Source organism: Epinephelus fuscoguttatus, linkage group LG9 (assembly GCF_011397635.1).
Source record: "Epinephelus fuscoguttatus linkage group LG9, E.fuscoguttatus.final_Chr_v1".
Lineage (NCBI taxonomy): Eukaryota > Metazoa > Chordata > Actinopteri > Perciformes > Serranidae > Epinephelus > Epinephelus fuscoguttatus.
The window spans coordinates 31,911,239-31,936,540 of record NC_064760.1 but is presented as its reverse complement, the minus strand read 5'-3'; the positions used below and the strand labels follow the sequence as shown (position 1 = coordinate 31,936,540).

The window sequence follows — 25,302 nt, the reverse complement described above, 5'->3', positions numbered from 1 at the left end:
CCGTCTCCAGTGTACCAGCAGAGAACATGCAGAACCGAATCAGCGAAAAAACACACTGGGCTAAGCCTCGCTACCTGAGCAGCTGAAGCTGCGGCTCGCACCCTCGACACACAGACGGTGCTTCTGCATGCCAGCCAAATGTGTGCGCAACTGTTAGAAATAAATATGTGAGGTGTACGCTGCTTTTCTATCTTTTTTTTCCTTTTCTTTCTTTCTTTCTTTCTTTCTCTCTGTCTTTCTGTCTTTCTTTCTGTCAGCGACATACACTCCTAACACAGAACAGGTTGTTTTTATTGACTGAGCTGATCATTAAGCCATAGTGCTGCGCGGATCGGCTCTGATAGCACCTGAATCAGCATGTACGCATCAACCATCCAGCCGTTACAACATGACTGAGCTAGCAAAGCAGTTTTGTGTTGCTATGTGTGGTATTTATTCAGTTTTGGGAAATCACAATGTCTAGAAAGCATCAGTGGCTGCAGCTGACAGGGACAGCTAACGTTAACACTAGCAGCAAAGCTAACATCAGGATCGCCATCCGTTAAAAGCCTCCCGTTGTCGGATACAACATGAAACTACTCCAATTAGCTCAATCATGTTGTAACTAAGACATCCGCTGGAGAAAATATTTTTTTCACGGGCCACTTTGTGAGTTTAGTGAGTTATTACAGACACGGCTAATGGCTAACAGCTAACGGTTAGCCCAGCTAATCTACGACAACCATGTTATTAATTACACACAGAGAAAATATTAATGTTTGTTCAGTCATTGTGTTTATAGACTTTACAAACATCAGATTAGTCTAAACGGTAATACAGTGACGTGAAAAATGTGATATATACATATATATAGCTAAACTGAGCAAGGTAAACAACAAGGCGATTCCCATTTACACAGTGGTAAGAGTGCTGGACCGGAAGTGTCGCACAAAAAAACGGAAGCTGGCTGCGTTCTGTTTTGCCTCCGTGTTTCCGTGAAAAATAAGGTGGATTGGAAAAACATATTGACAGGGGAACAGACTTCGACACGCCACTAGTTAAGAATGCTGACACAGAGCAGACTTGTCAGAGGGCAGAGTTATCATTAGTGGGCAGTTTTTGGAAAAACCAAACCCTGGAACTTACTTTGAATATCTACATGTACTAGTTAGCCTACAGGCTAACAAGCTAACAAACAACATACATAACAGAAGCTCACTACACTTAACATTGTGATACGTCTGCTAGTTGCCAGTTCTGGTGCACAACAGATTCCTCATCTGAGTCTGGGTCTGACTGAGGCTTTAACATGTATGGCTGAATCTCTCCGATATTTCTTTTAATGCTAACACTAACAATATTGATGTGCACTGCTCTTTTATAAACCAAACATGAGCAGTGCTGGAGAAAACAGAAAGCAAAACTTATCACAAGTATATTTCTCAGAGAGGGAGAAAGAGTAGATGTGCTACCAGCCCCTTTTTATCCATTATGTGGGAAATTGTGTTAAACAAGTGATTAGTATTAGTAATGTGTCTGGAGGCGGATTTTAGGGTTTGTCACATTACATGTGACAATTGAAAGCTGTGTCAATGTCATCTAAATTTGCCACCATTTTTTATTTATTTCGACTGAATGTGGATGTATATGGGAAGATGATGCCCCCTTCCTTAACCACGCCTACTGAGCTCTGATTGGTCAATTGTTACTGTAAATGAGAGAAATCACGGTCAGTTGGGAACTAGCATCAATTTGAGATTATCGATGATTGATTGTTAAGGATTTTGATCGATCACAAATAATTTTGCTCGATAGTCGCCGAGCCACCGTGCCTTCGAGACCCCCCGCCGGACCTACGCCAGGCAAAAAATCAGAAACAGATGGAGGCTCTCATCGCTCTCCAAAGCCTCGGCGGCTTCACTTGAGGCCTCTGAAAACACTACGCCATTGAAAGACGGAGGTTTCGCTGAAAACTGAAGCCTGTAACTCTGGCTGGCAATGGTTGTAAACACCCAGGGGTGAACTGCGCATGCGCGCCATTCTTCCCCTGTGGCCTGGGGTGGGGGGTGGGGGTTGAAGCTCAAAACTGGGGCAGCTGCGCTCTCTTGCGCCAACAGTCTGCAATGCACCCTTTTGTTTTCTCTCTTTTGAAATACTCGCTTATCAATTAACTGATAACTGATTGTTAATTTTTTTGATGATCGAATAATGAATTTTGATCGTTTGCCTATCCCTAGTGGGCACACCACCAGAATTATTTGAATCTCTGAAAAGATCTGAGTTATGGATGGTGATTCAGAGGTGCTGGACATATTTAACTCAGTTGACCAACTTGAGAACTTTAACCCTCAACTGTACATAAATCTGAAGTAAAATTTTGTAGTGCTAGGTCTGTCTCTTGTCTCATTAAGAAAATAAAGCACAGAAGACATAAAAGGATTTAACTCTATTTTCCTGAAACTGGACATGCGAAGGCAAACCATGGATACAATTTGGCCCTCAAAGTCAAAACTGTTGGAATGGGTGGAAAAGGTTGGATGTAGGAGGACTACATTATCAGCATGTAGACTTGAGGCAGACCTAAATAAGGGGTCATTAACATCAGCTCTGCCTCACTTCCTTTTAAAGCTAAAGACCATTTCCTAATGGACTGAAAGGTAAGACCACAGAATATATTTCTGGCCCGGGAGGCAAAGACTAGCAAAACACAAATATGCCGCATCCCAAAAAGACTCCAAACACACTCCAAATGTGGTTCCAAAGGGAGATGATGTTCCTTTTTAAGTTGAATTTACGCTTCAGGAAACACTGAAATTCCACTGAAGCTTTTCGTGCATAATGATGTGCAGTAAGTAAGTTATTTTAGAAGGCAATGATATCTTTGGGAGTACAACTACAGTACGCTCCAGCAGAACTACTGTGCATATTCAGAAATATAGTGAGAAAAACAATAATTTCTTTAAGACATGTTTGAAAAAGGGAAATATAATGTTCCTATAGACTTTTTGGATTACTGAAGGAAAGTGTTCATGTTAGAGTGTTGTCCAAGACTCACATCCTAAAATTGTTGAATTGGCTCAGGACACATTGTGAGGACATCTGGTATACTCCTAATAATTTGCGCTGCATAACTCAATGTAAATCATCTTTTGGAATTACCAAACCAGCCCAAAAACACTGACTTGCAAAACTGTGCATTGCGCCTGTATTTGTGCCTAAGATGTGTTTGCATGTGCGAGATAATGATGCCTTGGCAACAAAAACAGTGAAAATCATAAAGATAAATGTCACTGGCATATGAACTTTTCTGTAGGCGAGTCAGTAAGCTACTCAATATTAAACTCAGCAACAGTTGGTGTGAGTTTATGTGCCTGTGTGAGTACACATGCTCACTGGGTGCCCCAATCCCACCTGTGCATGACTCACTCCTTTTTGTCTCTCACATGAATCTAATGACAGTCGTGGGGGAGAGTCAATGCGCATTAACACATCACAGACCTGTAAATTGTTTGAGCTACACATAACCACTAAAGCAAAAATTACATTCTGAGAATAGCTCCAGATGACCTCAAAACTTCTCGACGAGAAGCAGAAACGCCACGATGGCTCACCCAACCAAAGAAACAACATCATTATAATTTAATCAAAGTTAATCATATTTTCTGGTGTGGCCCTATCCGCACATGAATTACTAATATCGCAGGTCAGTTCAGATATCAAACCTCCCCTTCAAACAATTTGTTGGATATTCAATAAAACAACAAGGACATTATCAGAACTCGGTCTCCCCTATGTCCAATTTTTTGGAGTTACTGTTGAAGAAAAGAAAGTTTCTGTCTCCCCTCACCATCTTGCCTGTAAACTACAAGCTGTTCAAAAGAAGAACACATTGTTGCAATCCCTCACTCTCTCTCGAGTACTAGTTACAAAAATATCTGGGTGAAAGATGAAGAAAACTCTATTCATCTGCTGCTTCTCTCCCTCCGTCGTTCTCACTCTAACTCCTTTTCTTTCTCCCTCCTCCTCCTCCTCCTCCTCCCGCGGTGTCACAGTCCATATGGTGCTGCAACACTGTTGGTCTCCTGTGGCCACACTTCCCACGATGCATCTGTGGCTCTGGGCTTTTTGAGGGAGCTGATAGGCTGAGAGGACTGTGGTATCGACCAGCTATTGCCTGGTGTGAGGTCAGCTCGGTGCAGCAGTGGAGTGTGTCCGGACGGCACACACCACTGACTTCCAGTCTTTCGTGCGTCCCGCCAATCAATCCTCCGTCTTCTATGGTTACCTTTGACTTCGCAGTATGAAATACTCTCTTCTGTTGCATTTCTTCCTTCTTTTTTTGGGGGGGAAATGTATTCAACATTTTCTTCTGTCAGACTGATCAATTTCATTTACTTATTATCGATGCACAGTCAGTCATAAAACCTTAACAGAAGTCTTACCTTTCAAGCTATATTGATATATATAATACCATCAAGGACCCTCTGACATACACATGTGTTTATTTTTACTGTTATCCTTATCTCTTCTGCATTAATGTGTTGTATTGCCCTGGGCTCTCTTCCTCTCCTGTCTGTGTCCATGCAGAGAAAACAGAGCTTAGCACAGATCAATCCCATTGAGTCTGACTCCTTTCACTAGCCAGGGATCAATACTGCCTGTTTCATGTCCCTGTGCAATATACACACGTGCACACAAACACACATATGCACAGACGCACACACACATAGTTTAAAGACATGCCTATGAGAGCAGGCCCACCCCTTTAGAGATGACCTATCGGCCTATCGGCTAACTTGCTCACCAGGGGATACAGAAGTTCATTATGACAGGCTTCCCAGTGCTAAAGGTCTGTTTTGGTCCTGTGCTGCAAAGTGCAGCATTTACACCGCCGTGATTACATTAACAGCTTGCCACAGAGGCCTCGCAAGAAGCACAAAGTGGCTAAAAGTAGTGTACAGCTTGTATACCTTTACATGCGCAACAATGAGACTGTTGAATGTGATGTTTAAGTGCTCGTGTAAGAATCACTCCACAGGACTGGAAGGGCTCTAAAAGTCTTTAGCCACACTTGGCTCAACCATACGTGCTGGACAGGAAAATGACTCGCCTACTGGAGATAACAGAGACAATTGGTAAACTGGCAAAGGACACTGCTATATGCTTGGGTTTGTACTTTTGCTATTTAGCTGCATTTAGCATCCTTTATTATGTGCTGTATCTGGAGGGAGATTTAAAACCCTGGAGCCGTATGATGTCTCATAACTCCACTTTTGATGGAGCCTGCAAACGCATGTCTTCTATGCGTAATAATAACAACAACAATATGATGTTTTGAGCAAATAAACTTTTTGGTAAATGTGTTTATTAGCTGTCTTGCTCAGAGTGGGATGGAAAGACTGATACCACTCTCATATCAGTAAGGTAAGCTAATGATAGCTGCTAGCTTAGCACAAAAACAGGAAGCAAGGGGAAGCAGCTAGCCTGGCTCAGTCCCAAGATTACAAAACAATGCACATATGAGCACCTCTTTTGCTCTTTAATCAACGTATTATGTTGCGTTTGTTTAATACAGAATACAGAAAGTATAAAAACACAAATTCTGCACAAAGTACCCCCAAAAACCACAACTTTATTTTAAAACATTGGGTTTTCTTGTATTCTAACTATTCTTGGCAAGAACAAGAATAGCTTTTTAATGCTAAGCTAAGCTAACTTGTTGATGGCTGTACTGACATAGTTGGCATGCAGACACGAGAGTGGTATCAATATTCTAATCTTACTCTTAACAAGAAAGAAAGAAGAGAAATAAAGGTATTTCCCAAAATGTTATACATACTCCTTTAAAGTCATGAAACTGACTTGATTGTCCGTGTTGTGTCTCGAGTCCAGCACCGTATGGATCAAGCCCCAAAACTACAGTGAAATAAGGTATTTGAAGGGAACGCTTTGCTCCACAAACTCACCTTGCCTGGAGTACTCATCAGCCTCGTGGTGAACCAGGTCAGTCACACAGCCCCCATAGTGCAGCCTCTGCTCGTGGTCGAAGGCCTTGAGCGTCTCGCTGGAGCTGTAGGACTTCTGGGTAGGCACACGGCACTCATCGGCATCCAGGGAGGAGGTGTTGTACTGGGGGTCTTTGGGGCAGCGACCCCTGGTCAGGGAGCGGTGTCTACGGTCCTTCAGATCCATGCTGAGGTTGGGGAGGACAGGTAGGGATGCAGGGAGAAGAGATGGATGTGAAGGAACAGGAGAAGGAGGAGGAGGAGGAGGAAGAGGAGAAGGCGGTGGGGGGGAAGATGGAGGGGCCTCCTAGCGGGCCTCCGTAATGTCAATCTCCACTTCAGTCACCTGGAAAACAGAGACAGAGAGAGGGAGAGATGGAGAGAGTGGAAAAGAAAGCGAAAGGTTGGTATAAAATTAATGGATGCACTGCTGTGACTCACTCTTGCTTTGCACTCCCCGGAGAATCTACAGGGAAAGTTAGGTAAGAGGGAGCGCTGCGAATGGACATTTGAGCAACCAGGCAAATATACAACACATCGGAGTATTGATGCGGGATAAGTAAGGCTATTGTGGGGAGAAACAGAGCTGCCAGCGCCGGAGTCCACAGAGATAGTCAGCCATCGACCGGGGCTGATGTAAAATGGTCAGCCAGCATTTAAATCTATGACATAAAAAGAGAGAGTGACTCAAACATGGTCCAGTCATCTTAAACCGATGTCAGCGACACGAGGAGGGGAGACAATGATGGCAAAAAAAGCAGAGAATGGAGACACTGGAAAGATGGACAGATTGATGGGAAGAGAGGCGTAGATTATCTTGGCTGGAAAAAAGGTAAAGGGCGAGGAAGAAAGAAAAGCAGCCGGATGCAACAGGAAGGATAGAAGAAGAGGAGAAATGACTTGAGGGCATTGCTAGTCTCTCCCTCATTATCAGAGTGAGAATGAATCCCGCTCCCTTAGAGGCTGTAAGGGATAATCAAACACAGCCAGACGCAGATACACACACACACACACACACACACACACACATACACACAAAACATCACAAACACCCAGAAACAAAACACACTCAAATGCACATATACAGTATGGAGGTACATGTGCTGAGATAACAGTATTAGCCAGCACTGACTCAGCTTGTAACACTACTTGTAACACAACTAAACATGTGCATGAAGACATCACCCTTGCTGTGCTTGTGCCGCATCTGTCCATTGCTATAGCATCACAATGAGCCCACATTTAATCCTTTCAAATCTTATACTTGTGGATGCAGATTATACATGATTATGATGCTAATACAGCATGATACTAGTGCAGCGGCCTTGAGCAACGCATTACATTAGCAGCTAAAGATCAAAGTACAACAATACAACAACCAGCAGTAATTGACAGGAACGCTTCCAGCAGCTGCTTGTATGGGATATTTATGGTAATAAATAGGTCATCTATGTTTCTATTGCTTCGGGCCGAGGGAAGTCTGGTCCACCCACTGCATTACACCGTAGCATTGCATTTTCATCAAAATATCTCTCCTATCTGGACTATACGTATTGATACCAGAGCGGGCGTTTTTAAAGAATAGGCATCATTTGATTCAGAATATGTGATGTAACTAATTGCATGCTGGGACGGAGGAAGAATGAGACGGGAGAAAAAGAGAGCGAAGGAACCAAAATGTGAGTCAATCTATTCAACGAGGGCTCATTTTAAAATGCTTAGAAGGTAGTATTGAAAAGTGCCCTGCTATGTCCATTGATTAACAGTAGGTATTAAGTCTCATAAAGAGCTCATTATGCTCCGGCATCCATCACACAGGCTATTAGGAGTTCAACCTTAATGTGTTTGTACCTTGAATGGAGGGCGAGGAAATGGAGAGGGCTACTGGCTCGGGAAATTTGGGGACATTCTGACTGGCATTATGCAAATGATGGGTCTTTGTCAGTGTGCGCGACTGAGTGTCTGCACTGTACGTCTGCTGAGTGCATATGATAGAGGTTATGGTGATGATTATGTTAAGGAATAGTTCACAGTTTTGGGGAAATACTCTTATTCCTTTTCTTGTAAAAGTTAGATGAGAAGTTTGATACCACTCTTTATTAAACAGAGAGTGGAGGAGGCTATCACTTTATCTTAGCATAAAGACCCAAAGCACGGGGAAACAGCTAGGCTGCCAACCTGATCGGGTTATCTGTGGTCAGAAGCCTCATAGATATGGGTCAGCAGGGGCCTGCTACACCTACTGGTAGGTTCAGAATGCCATTATCAGCCCTTTTAATAGTCGTTACCTGTTTGTTAGGTTTCAGTTTTGCTTCACTTAGGTGTAGACACCAAAACAATGCGGTAAGGTTTAGAAAAAGATCATGGTTGTGTGTAAATATTGGTTTCACATGGGACTTGATCCTGAACTCGTAAGTGAAAGCCCTCTCTCACAGCTACCTACTTTCATGTACATGGAAGAAAGTCTCAGGACAGTCCTTTGCAGCAGAAATTTCCATTTCACAGCTTGATAATGGCCTTCTCAGCTCATCAGTAGGTTGAGAACCCATACCCATAATCGCCACTGACAATGGCCATTTAATGGCCTGATAACAGTCAAATCAACTGATTTGTGTTGCTCCTTTCAAAGATAAAGGAAAAAGAGTCTACTGAGACCTTACAAAAATCCCAAATTAATATATTACATCTTGTTTGATTAATCCCTGTGCAAACTAAAATATATATATATACATTTTTTTAAACATTGGTTTCCAGGGAAGGTAAGTGCTGTAACTTTTTCTTTACAAACAACACTTTATTCATATGCCTACTTAAGTGCAGTGTCTCCACCTGTAGCACTGACTGACCGACAGCGTCTATGTTACAACAAAAATCTGGCTATTAAGCTATCGAGATTTCAAATCACATTGACTTCTGCAATAACAAAAATGGCAACAAACAAACAAACAAACCAGACAACCTTGGAACACAGTCTTACTTAAGAGTATGCTGTGGGCCCCACCTCACTTAGTTAAGGATTATACATTTTCAAAGCAGTGAAATATAGTTGTTTATTTGATGTCTGTTTTTAGTGACCTTCAACAAACACAATTTCTCATAAGGAGAGCAGTGAAGGGACAAACCGAGTTCACAGCTGAACTGACAGCCTAAAAGTAAATGCTAACAATATAACTATTCTGACAGACAATTTGTAAAGGTCATGATTGTTTCTAATAACTAATAACTTCAAATGGCAACTGCTGTAGTAGACGGTCATTTACCTCAGAATGCAGATAGTAACCCCTTATTCAATGATAATCACCTTATAGCCAGCAGGCTAAATCTGGCCCACGATAGGGTGCCGAGTAGCCCGCAGGACATTTTCTAGTTCACAATGAAAGCAAATGAATTCACACTGGATTTTTTTTTGCACTTTGAATGTAAATAAGGTGCCAGAGTGCATAAAAAACATAAAAAATAGAGCTTGTTAAAAAAAAAAAGTACCAGGGGAGGATCTCCCAGACCCTCCAACAGAGTTCCAGGCTAATTATTTATAAATCAAATATTAATGTTTGTTTATTGACTGGCCCCTGGCCTCCTGTCATTTTGCAAAAGTGGCCCCCAGGCAAAGCAAATTGAGTATCCCTGCCCTAATCCTAGTAAACAGATATCTATATATGTATGCAGTATCTTTAGGCAACGGTACAAGATTTTGGCATCAGAAGCATTCTGGTTTCTGGTCAGTTTGTAGTGTGAGCATCGCGTTTGAGCAGCAAGTGAAAAGTCCATGTGGAGAGCAAAAGAAGTGGAACGCACTAGTAGAAATGCAATCTTGGACCCACTGTCTATCCTGTGACGACAATTAGTCTTTTTTATTAGCTTTTTCTGACTTTCTGACCTGTTTATGGAGATGATCTGAAATGAACAGCGAACGGCAAAGGAAGTCTTGGCCCCAATATCTGCTGGCTTCACCGGAAGCCCTGAAATATTGGTCGGTGTCCCGAGAGGTTTATCATAGTCAGACCAACAGAGGATGGATTCCAAGTTTGCTAAACCCCAGGAAAACTTTTCAGGAAGACAAAAAAGAAATGCTAAATGAGAGGTTGCGCTGTGGTACAGAAGCCAGTGGAACAACAACGAGCTTGAAGGTGATGTCAGGACTCTGGCTCTCTATTTGCTAAAAAATAGTTACAGTGCTTAACCCTGAAACCCTCTAGTCTTTATGCTAAGCTAGGCTAATTGCCTCCCGGCCCCAGCTCTGCATTTAATGCACAGACGGGAGAGTGGTATCGATCTTCTCATCTAACCCTAGTGAAAGGGAAAAAGCAAATTCCCAAAAAGCTATTGCTTTAAAGCAGTGCCGAGACAGACTATATGGGCGGGGTTACAGATTTAGGAATAAAAGTGTCAATATAATATCCCTCATGTGTAGTAAAATGATTCACAATAACCAGGCGTGTGTGTGGCACCACAGTAAAAGGGCTTGAAAAATAGTTTGTAGGTGAAGTTTTAGTTGAGTAGCAGGAGAAAGGACACAGAATGAGAGATAGATGGAGAAAGTGGAGAAAGCCGAGGGGGTCAATCACAAGATCTGGAACGCATATCAATCACATTCCACCCACGCGGGTATTTTCCTCAAGGTCGCCGAAGCACACACCGTCATACACACTCACAGCAAACTTTTTTTTGTTAATTACTCCAGTGACAGCAGTCTAACCCCCCCTGATTATCACACTGAGACAGATTATCTCATTTATCAGAAGTAAAATGGCTTAATGGAGTTCTGACTGGTCTCATACCATGAAATCACAAGATCAGGCACACAGATACATGCATATTCATATACAAACACTCAGACAGGCAAAACTTTGCAAACACCCTCATGAGCCTGCAAGTCGCTGTGCCCCTTTGACAGTCGACAAAGGGTGGTTAGACGAAGGAGAAAAGAGACATGTGTGTGACCGTGAAGTGACCATGAAATCCAGCCAGAATGAGAAATGTAATTGGAAGACGACAGGGAGGGTGGAGAATTCATTTTCGAAATTACAGAGGTGAAGTTTGGTACAGATAATGGCCTTTTCTCTGCAAATAAGAGCTCCGGAGGAAAAATATGGAAAATGACACAATGTAAATCCACTGTAACTAGAAATCACACCCAGTTAATAAGAAGCTAATGACATCAATGGATTAGTGAGCATCAAACAAGATGGATTCCCACTGAACCCGGTCAACCTCTGAAAGAATAGAGTCCAAATATCAAAGAAAAGAAGGCAGCAATATGACCTGTGCTAACATGTTTTTTTAAATACAGATGCAGCTATTTTAAGAAACTGTTTTTTTTTTTTTTAAACTCATCTAATGTGTTACCACGTGCTTCAAGAGTGTTTCTTACACATGGAAAATGAGCATCTTGTTTTCTTAACCTGTCAAAAACAAAACATATTTGACACACTCTGTCACAACAAGTTTTATACAGAAAATTGTACGCTGCTTTTTGCCTAAAAAATGCTTGTCAAATTCTATTTGAGGTGCCTAATTCAGTCCTCAATTTAACAAAAAAAAAACTTGAAAGTAGAAAACACATTGTCAAACCAACAGGCCCCTCTGTGAAAAAAAAGGGCCAGCAGTGGGTCAGCAATGTTTCAGCAGTAGGTGCATTAGTGCATTTATGGCTTGAAATTGCCTCAGGTATTGTGTGTTTTGTTGCATCATGCCTCAAATGTGCCCGAAGAAAGCACTGCAGAGACAGGCGGCTCTGGGAACATGCTGATCGCAATCGACCCGGCTCGGCTGCGCGTATTATTTCACTGCATTTGTAATGGTTACATGTACATTGGCTGGCTACCCAAAGACAATTAGCTGCAAAGATTCCATCCAGCCATCTCATTTATCAAACAAATAAGCACGGAGGCGGTGTGTGAGTGCTGGTATAGATGCAGTTTAGGGCCATCACACTGTGGGAGGCTTCCTGTCCAGATGACTCCTACTGCAGCTAACTAGGAGGAGGCTCAACAAGGGCATGTTTCCTCTGTATAAGCTACAAACTATCCTGACATTTATTGACATTTATTAACATACATAGTATATTCTTACACTCTGGACAAAACTATACATCAGAGCTTGCACAGTTTCTTGCTTATTTTTCCTCAGGAACTAACAATCATTACTCAATAATCTGCAGGTTATCTCCTCAAATAATCCTTTAATAAATAATAAAACATCATGAAACATTTAATTAAACATAGGTAGAGATTTCAGGGGGGAGCGGCGGGGGATAGGAGTATTTGTCACCCCATGATAGTAGCAGAAGGCTTTTATTTTGACACAATTAAAGACTTTACACCATAATTTGATGCAGAAAAGACACAATTTGGTGCAAATAAATCAGCATAATGCAAGACTTTAAGCGTCTGACGCTCAACATTTTCTGGTGGAGGACCTCCAAACCAAAATATGTATGTCCTGTTTCTTAAAACTGACATCTTCAAATGTCTTGTTTTGCCCGACTGACAGTCCAAACCCCAAAAACTTTCAGCTTTTGATCAAGTAAGACAAAGAAAAGCAGTGAATCTTCAAAATCGAGAAGCTGGAACTGTTTTAGCTGGGGAAAAAAAGAGAAAAAAACACAATACACAAAGGACTAATCAATAAAAAAATAGTTGCCAAGTATCTTTCTTTCATTCGACTAATTGATTGTTTTATCTATGTTCATAGCATGACTCACTGTATAAATCTAAACCCATATGTGCAACGTGTGACTCCATGTGAACTTGATGAATGTGAACACAACTACATTTAGCACATAGATATAGATACAGCCATTTCTATCTGATCTTATCTTATGGTTGGATTAGAAGAGCCTGTAAAGCAGTCATTATCTGGCTCATTTAATTCAATTGTAACCAAACCAAAAGCAACAATCAGCCAAAGAGACTGGTGGCTAAAAGCCTGATAAAACACAGCATGGAGCCTTTCCATCAGAAAATTCATCCACTCTTTCCAACACTCTGTCAACAGGAGACGAAGTTCTTCATTTGGTGTCTTTTTCTTTCTCCCCCCCCCCTCGCTCTCTCTCTCTATTTTCTTTTTTTTTTTTTTTAAATTTGAAAGGGAATTTGAATAGCAAAAGACGGCCTATTGAAAACACAAGGCCACGTTATCACAAAAGACAAAATTGTGGCTATAAAGCATTTTGCTCTCAATTTTCTGCTGTTTTTGTGCTGCTGCTCAAATTAAGTTGTTTACACAGTTTGTTCACAAAGACAAAGGGAGGACGACTCGGAGTGACTGAGAGAAACAAAAAGAGGAGACGGGGAGAGAGCCGAGTACAGAGAGGTTGCGTGAGAATAAAGAGGAAAAACAAATCGTCGTATGAAACTTGTGCTCAATTACACGCCGCACCCCCCCCCCCAGAAAAAAAAACCCCTGCTTGCATCTTGATTTCAGGAAGAGCGTCCTACTCGAGGTCCAAATATTATACGTACAGTTCATCAAAGCATCCAATTACATGTTTAGATTTCCCTTAAGAGCAGCTTATATTTGACATCATATCTTTGAGTGTAAATCCTTATTATCCTTACGATTAATTAGTTCTTTTCACCAGTAAAATCTTTTCTTGCTGTGCATACTGAATCTATGTAATTACTTTTAACACTGTATAGTCATTAATAGCTTTTTGGACAAATATTCCATTATGTACAATTTCACTGTATGGATAACACATTTCAGCTGTAAAGATGTGTGTGTAGAGAAAACTGTCAGGGGAGTGGCTCAGCATCCTGATTACTTCCTGTGTGGAGATCGAAGTGTGTATGTGTGTTGTACTCACACGTATTAGCATATATAAATATTCCTGTATGTATCCACATTTATAAACACACCATGACCTCTATCATTCTTTTTCTAACACACACACACACACACAAGCCTGCCTTGTATGAGCTTTGGACCGGGCCCTGACTGAGAGGCTCCTCACCACGCAGAGTCATTAATCATGTCTTCGATCTCGGGTGGCATTGAAAGTGCACGCACGCAAAGACACACAAAAAATTAAACACACACACACACACACACACACACACACACACACACACAAGGCAAAAGGGATGGCTGGGGCTGCTTGCATGGCTCAGGTTCAACTGGAAACTGCGGTCCGTTTTGGATCCAAGATGATCTGTGAGCCAACAGCTGAGGGGCGTGCAGGACAGGAAACATTTCATCACTCTCTCTCCCACACACCTCGCCTCATTACCTCAAACACCTCTTTTAGCCAAATAGGAAAAAATCACTTGCTTATTAAGTGTGATCGGTCATGGTATTCACTTGCTGTGTCACTATTTGTATTTGCATGAGTATCTGTTGCCATGTTTCTCTGTCATTGACATTGCCGTGATATTGATGCACTGAGGTCATTTTTGTACGCTCGGCTTTCATAATAACCCGCCGCCACAAGAATACACAAGTAAAGTTGCCCGCTGCTGTCCAATTCACATTATAATTTTCATGATGTCAGTGTGTGACTATTGTGCGTCTTCTGCATTTAAATGTCCCACGGCTTGGAACCCTGCGATGTCGTGCAGCAAGTGCTCGTATCTCTGATTTTGGAGCCCCTCATTAGCAAGCGAGCACACAATAAGTCAGTGGTAGACTTTACAAATTAGGCCACCTTTCATCCGCACCGCCACACAACAATAAGGTCACTTACAAAAATAAACAAGATATATTCTCTGTAATTGAACCTAGTTCTATCAGATTTCAAGCCTCTGCAAGTTGATTTCCATACCGTGCTGAAATAGGACAGAAACGACCAACATATTTAGCAGACAGTATTACTGAATGTGCTGGAACTGTTGAGCAGATGTGATTTTTTTTCTTAGTGGATTAATAGTTTTCCTCCTCTGAGTTAATACTGAATACTTGTTCTGTGCATTCTTTGCTGAGCATGAATGAGAACGAGGGGACGTCCCCTGTGATCAGCCAGCCTGAATGCAGTAATTATGAAGTATTGTTGAGGTCGTACAAGAGTGCCGGATAAAAGTTACATATCCCAAGGTCTGCATATGTGACTCAGAGTTGCGGTCCCTGCAGGGAATGAGATGAAAGTTGCCACACTGATCAGGAACTGTGAAGAGAGACCTCACCCACCTTCCCTTTCCCCCTCTACATTTCTTCTCCTCTCATCCCGTCATTTGTCAGGATGGAAATGAAGGGAGGAGTGTGTGTGTGTGTGTGTGTGTATGTGTGTGTGTGGGGGGGCAATCCACCCCTCTCTCTTCCTTGCTCTCGGTGCCTGTGTAATCTCCACACTGGGCTGCAGAGTGCCACAGAGCCTCTGTTTATTAGACTAATCCTTAAATCCACATTCTGCAGGCCTCGCAAACGCCTCGCAAAGCTCTAATCTGACTCAAAACAAAGGGATTAGAGACGACAAGGTCCCTCTCTCTGTCTCTCCATGTCTGCCAGAGTGGGCTCGGGGTGACGCACACATGTGCACAGAAACACACTAGCACTGTTGCATGCTCTTAGCCGTCACACCCATATTTGCTAAAGACCGACTGGGTGCATGCAGACCCATCGCATGCGCACACATGCTTCCTGTGAACGCGAGCTGGCTGTGACAAGACGAGGCAGTTAGAGCCAAGGTGCAAACAAACTGGGTAATTACACATAGCTCAAAAACTCATGGGAGAAATGACGGACAAGATGAGAATGAGCTGTGGGAATGAGACATGGCGACAGCGGGGAGGATATAACTAGAATAACTAAACAATTCTGGCTTATATTATAAACTCACACTGCTGTAAAAAAACAACAGAGGAATGGAGTTTTTTTACGCAGTAGCAAGGGATGCCAGGAGTCCACTTTTGGGGCTACAGGCCTGCTACAGTATAAACACAAAATAAAGCACAAACAAATCAATATTTGCCCAGTATTTATCTGCATTAAAGGGCATTCACATCCACTCCGTAACAACATGAGAATATGCTCCAAATTTACAGCTCAGTTGAGTCTCTCCACAACACCCTGGGCTCATTTTAGACAGATGCCACAGCTGTGAGGGGCATACTAGAAACTTCTTTTCACTCTCTCCCTCTGTGTTCTTCACACAATTTGAATCACAATTTCATTCTGCTTCTTCTCAATAAGGAAAATGAATAATGCAAGAAAAAAAAAAATCATCGCCAAGATTGCCTTCGCTCAGTTGTTAATGCTAATTTTACACTGCAATCTTTAAGTAACAGTGAGTCTGTTTAGCAAATGTAGCATGCAATAATGTTGACAAGTGGGCTCAGTTTATTTTCTGGCTCCTTTCACACACTTACTAGGTTTACTGGGTTGTCGCTTCACGAGAAAGCTTTGTGCTCTCTTTTTTGTCTGATACAAAAAATGTAGAACAAGTAAAAACAGTGCCAGTGTGGGCTTTTTAAAATTGATGGAAACATGTTGAATCATATTTGCCGGCACTTTTGCACGTTGTAGCCTGTGTGACATCTTTTTATAGCCTGATAGACACTTAAAAATGGCCACACAGATATTTATCTCATTCTAGTGCACGTTAGTATAAATCTTCTGCAGCAGGGATCGTTGCCACAGCTTCTGCTCCACAATCTGCCATTGTTTGATCATCAGCTGATAAGGATCCAACCAAACACCTGCCAGCAGAACTTCATTTAAGCAGGTTTCCCTGCCCTTATTGCTACGAGTATGCAGCATGCCCACGAGGCCAAACACATCCTCTGAAATCTCTTTGATTCACCCGTGAGTTATTTCGACGATTGAGGAGAAGCAGCGTACACCTATTTTATGATTGTAGTTGAGTTCAGGCAGTTTGGTGACCTCAACAAATTTGTAGCATAGCTCAAGTCAACTTCGATCATTTTTCTTTTAATGGAATACAAATGTCGAGTCGAGCTTCTCAGCAGCTTGTCAAGGTGAAATGCTACCAGATACCAGGGTTTGAAAGCTAGCATGATGACACACCTTTACTGGGGAAAATAGTGTACATGAAGGTGATATTTTATTCAAAAGGAGAAGTATTTTCTCTTCACTTTGTCTGCAACAATATAAGAAAGCTAGATGTTCACAATGCAGTGAATGGACTCATTGTATGTGAGAGGGGAGCGAGAAGAACACAACGATAGTGTGACAGCGTGGTATCATATTCTAAGGTTGCAGAGTACATCCATGCAGAGCTGCGCATCTGACAAGAGTGTTAGCGCAGGTGAAGGTCATGTGCGATATAGAAACGCATGGCAGTATACAGATGGATAATGTCAGGAGAGGGGTCACAGAGCCATACTACCTGTTCTTTTATTCAATGAGGGAATTCCTGCTCTTCCTCATGCTGGTGTGTGCGTGTGCTATGATGTGCGCGTGGGAGTGTGTGGGCTCTTTCACCTATGCCCTAGGAACTAGCTGCAGCACATAGAGTCAGGGCAAACTTTGCCGCGGTGAGTTATTAAAACAATCGAGTGCTGACAAGCCCTGCATTCTGTCGCCGAGGGAGAGGGCTAGGGCTTAATAACTCAGTGTCACGCCTTGACATTCTTACCATCTGTCTGGGTAAAATATTCAAATGTGCAATAAATGTCACTGGGGACAGACGGTGACACTGTCTAATTAACACTATGACAGAGGTGACACACTGAGGGCTTTGGCTGGCTTTTACTGTACAACATGCATCGCCTGTGTGTGCCTGTCTGTGCATGTGCACGCCATAACTCCATGCAGGGGTAAAATGCTGTGGGACACTGTAGCAGTTTTCACTACCATTCTGTCTCTTTAGAGGAAAGTCAGCTGTTGTTTAACTAAACAGAAAAGAGTAGCACTAACACACACATTAAAAAGTGTAAATGACAGCAGCTATAGGGCTGTGCAAGCCTGGAGCAGTGAATAAATGCCAGAGAAGAGTCATTTCCGCAGGCTGAAATGTCAAATAGGGGGAAAGCGGGGAGGAGACCAGATTGCCAGCCATGCACGGGCGTCTCACATCAACCCAGGTAGATACATGTAGATCAAAAACAAGCTGCAGTGAGTCATTCCGTTACTTTGCCAGAACTAGTGCAGGATGCTTTTATTCCTCCATGTGGAGCGACGACCTCCAGAGATGGAGAGTGTAAACTTGCACATGATGACATGTTAAGCTGATTGAAAGCTGAGTGGATTTTAAGTAAGCAGGCCTGAAACATATAAGCTGACTGAATAACTAAACGTGTCCTCTATTTGTGGCTTCTTCTTTTTTTTTGCAAAGATACAGAGTCCGACCTTAAAGATAGCATTTAACCATGAAGCCTGCATGGGATTTATATGCGAGCAAAGTATAAAAATAGCAGGCCCAAAGCACTTAAAAGTTTGTGTAGTAAAAGGATAAACCTAGGTATTTAAACACCATAGCAACATGTAGTAAAAAGGGATGTCTCTGGGATGAAGTGCTTCTGTGTCTGTGTGTATGTGCTTCGGATATGAAGAAAAAAATCCTGTTTAGCAGGAAGGCAAGAACATGCAAGTAACAAACATTAATGGCACAAGCAACAAGACATCAAAAAGAGACTAGACCCATGCTTTGAGCTAATGCTAATATCAGCAAGCTAACATGCTCACAATGCACTCATGTTGTCATGCTGATGTTTAAAAGCTAATACATGCAAGTTTATTGTCTTTGGCTTTTTTTTTTTTGTAAATCATACATTTTTATCAAATTGGACGAATTGAATTTTTAGTCTGGCGACCTGCTCAAGGTGTACCTGGCCTCTTGCCCTAATTGAAGCTGGGATAGGCTCCACCCCCCTCAGGGACCCTTAACAGGATAAGCAGTTATGCATAATGAATGAATGAATTGAGTTTTTGACCTGATGTTGGCGCCAGATGAAAAGTTGGGGGATGACCAAAGTTATTCCAGTGTATCGGAGTGGAGTTTGCATGTTCTCTCCGTGTCAGCATGGGCTTTCTTGGGTACTCCGGCTTCCTCCCACAGTCCAAAGACATGCAGGTTAACTGGTGACTCTAAACTGGCTGTAGGTGTGAATGCGATTGTAAATGGTTTTCTTTCTCAATGTGTTAGCCCCTTTATAGTTAGCCCTAACTATAAAGCTTATAGTTAGGGCTGGCTCAGGCTTGCCTTGGACCAGCCCCTAGTTAGGCTGACATAGGCCTCGTCTGCCGGGGGACCTCCTATAATACACCGAGCACCGTCTCTCCTTCTCTCTCTTTCCTTTGCTAACATTCATGCCCTGTTACTACATTTCACTATCTCGGCTCTAGCATTGCAAAGCATGCAAGTTTGATAAAGTGACTGATGCACTGCATTTCATTAGCAATCAACGATTGTGAACTTATTTATGTGTTAACTTTGATAATTTTGTATCACTGTCAATGATTTTGGTATATCATTGGCAAGCTCACATTTAGTATAGCATACCCTCGAACATGTGGGCTGGCTGCTGCTGTACAAGGCAGTCAGGGCACTACTTCATTTTTCAGCTAGAGAAGATGAGCTTAGTAGTGATAGAACATTTTTATACTGTAATCCTCTACAAAAGGGTACAGAGGCACTCTTCATAATATTTCATCCACCCTCCAATTTGTACATTACAACTTAATAAGCAAAAAAGCGTTATCACTGTATGTTTTAATATCTGAGATAACATAGAAAATACACCTGGGCATAAAACGTACACTTTTACCTGCCAGAATGTGTTTTTAACTTTGAGCACCTAACAAATACCTGGCTCTCCCACTCTCTGTGTTTCTCTCTCAGTCTGTGCTGCTCTCACTTCCCTCTCTCTGTATCCTGTGAGAGGCTGTTGTATGAAGCACCTTTAATGGGTTTGTGAGGGATATATCGGACTTTAGTAGGAGATTTGACACACCGTGTGCGCGTATGTGTGTGTGTGCGCTTTTTGGATTGTCATGTAGGGTCCTGTATTACGGCGCTTTCCCACTTGTGTTACTGTGTGCACTCACACTCCAAAGCCATTAGATTCTATATGAAATCCTGAAGCTGAGAACTTTGAAGCTGAGAGCGGCGCAATTGACAGGCTGGTATCCTGCAGAGCGCGTCTCTCTACTCTTGATCTCTGGTACAGTACCAATCTCGACTGCGGCTACAGTTGCACTTTCACATACACATTTTGACTCTGTTACTTTATCTGTTCTCTCCAGCCCACACGTGGGCGCCTCTGTCTTTGGATGCATGCATGGTACCCATATTTCAGAGCTACCACAAGATAAGTGCTTGCCTGCTTGGGTCTACATTGTCTGTGCCCGCTGTACTGTGAACGCTTCTAATGCCATCGACTCGTCGTCTTGGAGTGGTGTTTGTGCCTTCGGGGGCCAATAGAAGACAGCTATGGCCGCTCCAGCACCAATGACATAGCTGACTGGTCCCATTTAGCATGCTAGATTTAGCTTCATTAGAGAGGATGTGGCTGGGAAGGCACACAGAAGAAAAGAAATGAGGGGTAAGAGGGGGAGACGAGAGAACGACAGCTAGGCTTTTGCGGGGGCCACTTTGCTGTAGAGCTGGACAAAAAGCCAAAGCCATCTCATAAAAATACTTCATAAACCAGCCATATCCATAATGGCTGCCCAATAGAGAGAAATGGATTAATGCAGCAGTTGGAGTTACACACTGGGTTAGAATGTGACACACAGAGCTACCAGCAAGAGGCTTTACACAGGTTTCCATGCGCTATCTTTGGGGTAGAGTGAGTCATAAGGTTGCAAAATAACATGCGTGAAAATGCATTTCCTGAAAACCAATTATGAAGACTTTAAAAACTATTCATGCCAAAATAATTATCTCTAATTTCATATCCAGTCTTCCAAAAAGAAACAAAAAACAGTCACCAAAAATAAGGACACCAGCAATCTCCCCTGTGGGGTGAGATATATTTAGATGTATTACACAATCTCTCATGCAACAAGTGTTGCGGCGGGTGATCCTTTACAACTGTGTCTTAATTCGAGAAATGTCCCACTTTGGCATGACAGAAACAAATGAGCTATCACATCCAATTGGCAGATTTGTTTCACTTTGTGTTATGAAAAGTAAGTCGGTAAAATTGGAAATAAGAATAAATGACTTGTCAAGATGGATTCTGTTTGCAGTGATGAGACAGGGTTGTGGTTATTTGAGAGGTTGTCGAGGATAAGGCCTGTGGCTGGGTTAATGTCTGGCAATCTGAGGCAACCCCAAGGTCATACACCAGTAAAGGCACATGTTACCCTTTAACATTGTGCCTGATCTGTGTGCATGCATTTAAACACACACCCAACTGCACTCACAAAGACAAAGTCACACACACAGAGTGCTTGAGTGAAGCACGCAAACGCAACAAGCCTAGAGATGTGTGTGTGTGTGTGTGTGCCTCAGTGTGCGGTCTCATGGAGCACATATATCCTCCAGCAACTGAAGCACACCAGGCAGGTCATTGAAAGGCACCCTGCAACAAATGGTGTGAGGTCATCACACTTAGCCCTGGCCTCGCTCTGGGTCAATGTCACAATAACTGCCGGCGATAAAGGGGTTTCCATGGTAACCGGGAGATGTTTTCAGCAAATCAGAGAAGGAGAAAGGAGTCCTCTAGGTGTGCATGTCTCACAGCACCCAGACCCTCGGTGATTTATCCCTCACAGCTCCTGTACCACACTAAACCATTAGGACACAGTGATAAGAGATAAACATGGTGGAGAACAGAATTGTTGGGGGAGATAGGAGAAAACACAGCCCGCTCAGGGCCATGTGAAATCATGCCGGGAGGTGATTCTTTTTTTGTTTTGTCAGAACGGCTTGACTGCAGCGTCCAACATCATAATTTTGAGCTGTTAATAAAAGCTTCCTCTGCCAGTGAAACCACACTTGCATTCACCGATTTTGTGGCGGCCATTGTGATTGCAATAGACGTTAAAATATGCAAAGGCAGTGGGTAAAGTTGCCTTTTTTGTCCTACGCCTACACTGGCACTTTAGAGAGCCCTGTTTATGAAAAATGTTCTGTAGGCTGCCACTAAAGCAAGGCCAGAACGATGCTATAAAATATAACCCTGTAGGAGTGGATGAAATGTTTGAAATCAACAGTATCAGAGGACAGTTTTAAGATCCACCTGAGATCTGGGGACACTTTTAAGAACCACCATGAGTTCCTTGCTCTGATTAGCTGCAGAGATTGATTACAGCTCCGTAGGGGACTCGTGTAACCACAGAACCCTTGCAAAACAGTCCAATTCCTCTAAGAAACAGCAGCAGTAGTAGTAGTGGTAGTTGTTGTATCAGATGTGGCATGGAGTGGTCAAAATAATAGTGGTTGTATTTTGGTGGCAGCAGCCGCACCAGTCTTGTATAGTGCTATATTGATGAAGATTGGAGTGGAGTGCTCTCCCTCCTCCTCCACACACAGGCCTATATTGGATTTCACGCTGGCTGCCCATTCACCAGACACTGCAGTGCATTCCTAACCAAGGGCCTGGAGGCAATACGGCTGCTTTATTTGTTTATAATGTTTAGGCTTCCCGCAAATGGCTTGCGCTGCAGTCCCGATAACTATGCATAGTTACATTTAGGCAATCGACTGGGCTCGTTTCGACATGAGCGCCGCAGCTCAATTCATTTGGAATGGACTAAAAATCCAATAGAGTTGTCTAAGTGGGAGGAGGAAAACGGAGAGGAGGAGAGAACTATGGATGTAGGGAAATGGGGGAAGAAAGAGCAAAGGGCGTGTGTTGCTGATGTTGTAATTTAAAAAGGATAACCTGCGCTGATGTGTGTCTGAACAGAACGCCGTCCGCTGAAAGATACACAAAGAGCATGTTCAGTTTCTCCCATCTTCTCCCTCACTCAAATATGAATGGCAGATAAAATATAGATGCCTTCCCACTGCTCTTGGTCACTGAACAGCCCTCTTCAAGCGCCCCCCCCCCCCCCCCCCCCCCACCTCACCTCCCACCCACGTCTCTGAGTGTATCCATGCAGACCTCCGACACATCTCTGTGTATCCCTCTGGCTACAACAGCACCCATAAAATCCATAAAGAGCCAACTGCCAACTCTCACAACTTCAGTTCCATTAAGAGATATGACTACATCCGAGACAAATTCCCTGGGAACACTTGCCGGAGTGAAACTCTAATTTACTGAACTGATGACAGACGATGACACCCCGGTGACAACGCAGGAGAAATTAAGTTAGCGGTGTTGCAGTAGGTTGTCTCAGAGATGACACACAAATGACGGCGTCTGGTAAGTGAACTGGTGTGAGTCATGTCACTGCGTGTGTGTATGTGTGCCACTAGCCTGAATCATTGTTGCTGGTGTGTGTGTGTGTGTGTGTGTGTGTGTGTGTGTGTGTGAATCTCCTATCCTCTTCACTAGCCTACTCCTTGTCCTCTGCCAGCTGCTCAGCTTCTCACTCCATTTGCTCCAGACTTCATACACATCTGCCCACAAAATCCATCCATCTCCTCTCTCTCTCTCTCTCTCTCTCTCTCTCTCTCTCTCTCTCTCTCTCTCTCTCTCTCTCTCTCTCTCTCTCTCTCTGTCTCTCTCTCACACACACACACCATCCCTGCAGTCATAAAACTCCACATAAACCACTGGCCAAACCAAAGCAGCGCGTTCAGCGTGCTGCATCACGTAGCTCCTAAACACTTATCACTGGCTTGTGACATCAGCAAACTGAACAACAGTGGCCCGCGCTAACCAAGGTCGGCGGAAAAAAAACAACTACCTTTTCTCCCTAATTACTTTTACCTTTTCTCCAGCGAGCTCACTCCACATTCTCTCTGTGTGTGAAATGGAACGTCCTTGCAAACTTTAGGCGATGTCTCAGAAATTCCTTTTCTACGTGGTTGTAGCAAATAAAAAATCTGAAGCCTCCCAAAGGCTCCTGTGAAGTGAAGGATGAAAGCCAGTGAGCGGGAGAGTGGGTAGAAAGCTGGAGTGAGGGGTTTGATGCAGTCTCCTGAGTGAGGGGAAGGGGGAGAGAGAAAGAGAGAGAGGGAGAGAAAATGCAAGGGGAAAAAGTGTCCTCTGAAAAAAAATAATAGCTCATTGATGCAACCATTTCCCCTTAACCTCAAACGGCAAGCTTCTGAGCTAAAAGGGGCAGAAAGCAGGGAGTTTTTCTTGAAAAAGAAAAGGAGGAAAAAAGCATTCGTCCTCTGCCTTTTCTCCTCCTCCGCCCCTCCGTCTCCCCCTTTTCTTTAGGCTCTTTGAGCAGGGAGCGGGAGCATCTCTCAGAGAAATGACAGTTCTTATACAGGAATTTGGTTCTGTAATTAACCTGCTCATTTGCTAATTTGACTGTAATCAAGCCTCTCATCTTTCCCAGCGGGGTGCCAGAGCTCTTTGAGCAGACAAGGCAGGAGACAGTAGCAGTGAGCTCGGTGATGAGTTGCATCAAGAGCCTACTCTCCTTTACTTCACCTTCCTGAAAAGGAAAAAAAAAAAAACTGCGTGCTCACAGGAATGAGCAAACAAGTTCAGGTAAAATGCATAGCAGAGGAAGACACATATGGTGTAGTGTTAAAAAAAAAATTGGCCAGTGAAGGACGAGGCTTTCCTCGGGGCTGCTCATGTCTGCTGTGGCTCTGCTGTGTGTCTCAGCCCCCGCAGCCTCTGTTAGACGCACACACACACACATTGGAAGAAAAAAGGGAAACACATCGGCATAGGTATTCTCCATTCACTACCATTCAGACCCAACTATCCAGCTGACATTTACATCTGTCAAGACCAAACGTGTGTCCTTTTCTTCCCCCTGAATGATCAGAATCCAGTATATCTCTTTTGATTCCCCTCTTTATTATGCTCTTTTACGCTCGCTCTTTTGCTGAGTCTGTGTCTATCTCTTCTCTCGCTCCACATTCAAACACGGCGACAGACTCTCTACACAGAGCAGGGGACTCTATCGGTTGCCAATGGCAACAAAAGCGTGGGGGTAATGGCATCAGACCGGCTATTAGTTTTGATGTGAACTTCATAGTTAACAATTACGAGAGCACGAGAGAGGGACCGAGCCACCGGGGCAACATTTACATGCTGCCTGTTAATCCATTAATGGGACTGATTGAGCCGCGCTCCAAACGCAACACTTCAGCTGGAGTAACCTGATCAGCCTCAAGTCGAGCTCGGATCCTGATTGGGCGCTGGCCCGCCTGCTTAAGCCCACTGAAAATCTGTTCATTGGATGAACGCTAGTGTAATAGCTCCAAGTAATTGTTGATTGCATCAGACAGATCAGATGCATTAATTTCATGTAGAAAAAAGATTCTCAGCTATAAAGAGAATAACATACATCGGCACTGAACTTTCAAAGGCCTGATTGTATCGCTCTAATTAAAAAT

The 25,302-nt window shown here is 43.1% G+C and overlaps 1 protein-coding gene across 4 annotated transcripts in view; it reads right to left on the bottom strand.

The window, feature by feature from the left end:
• The window catches only part of tenm2a (teneurin transmembrane protein 2a), a 237,722-nt gene that overhangs the window by 173,959 nt on the left and 38,461 nt on the right, over nt 1-25,302 (bottom strand). For all 4 annotated transcript variants that reach the window (XM_049585907.1, XM_049585908.1, XM_049585909.1 and 1 more), the window contains exon 2: nt 5,946-6,330. In XM_049585907.1, the coding sequence (XP_049441864.1) occupies nt 5,946-6,171 (226 nt within the window). In that variant the 5' untranslated portion in view covers nt 6,172-6,330. The remainder of the gene's footprint in view (nt 1-5,945; nt 6,331-25,302) is intronic.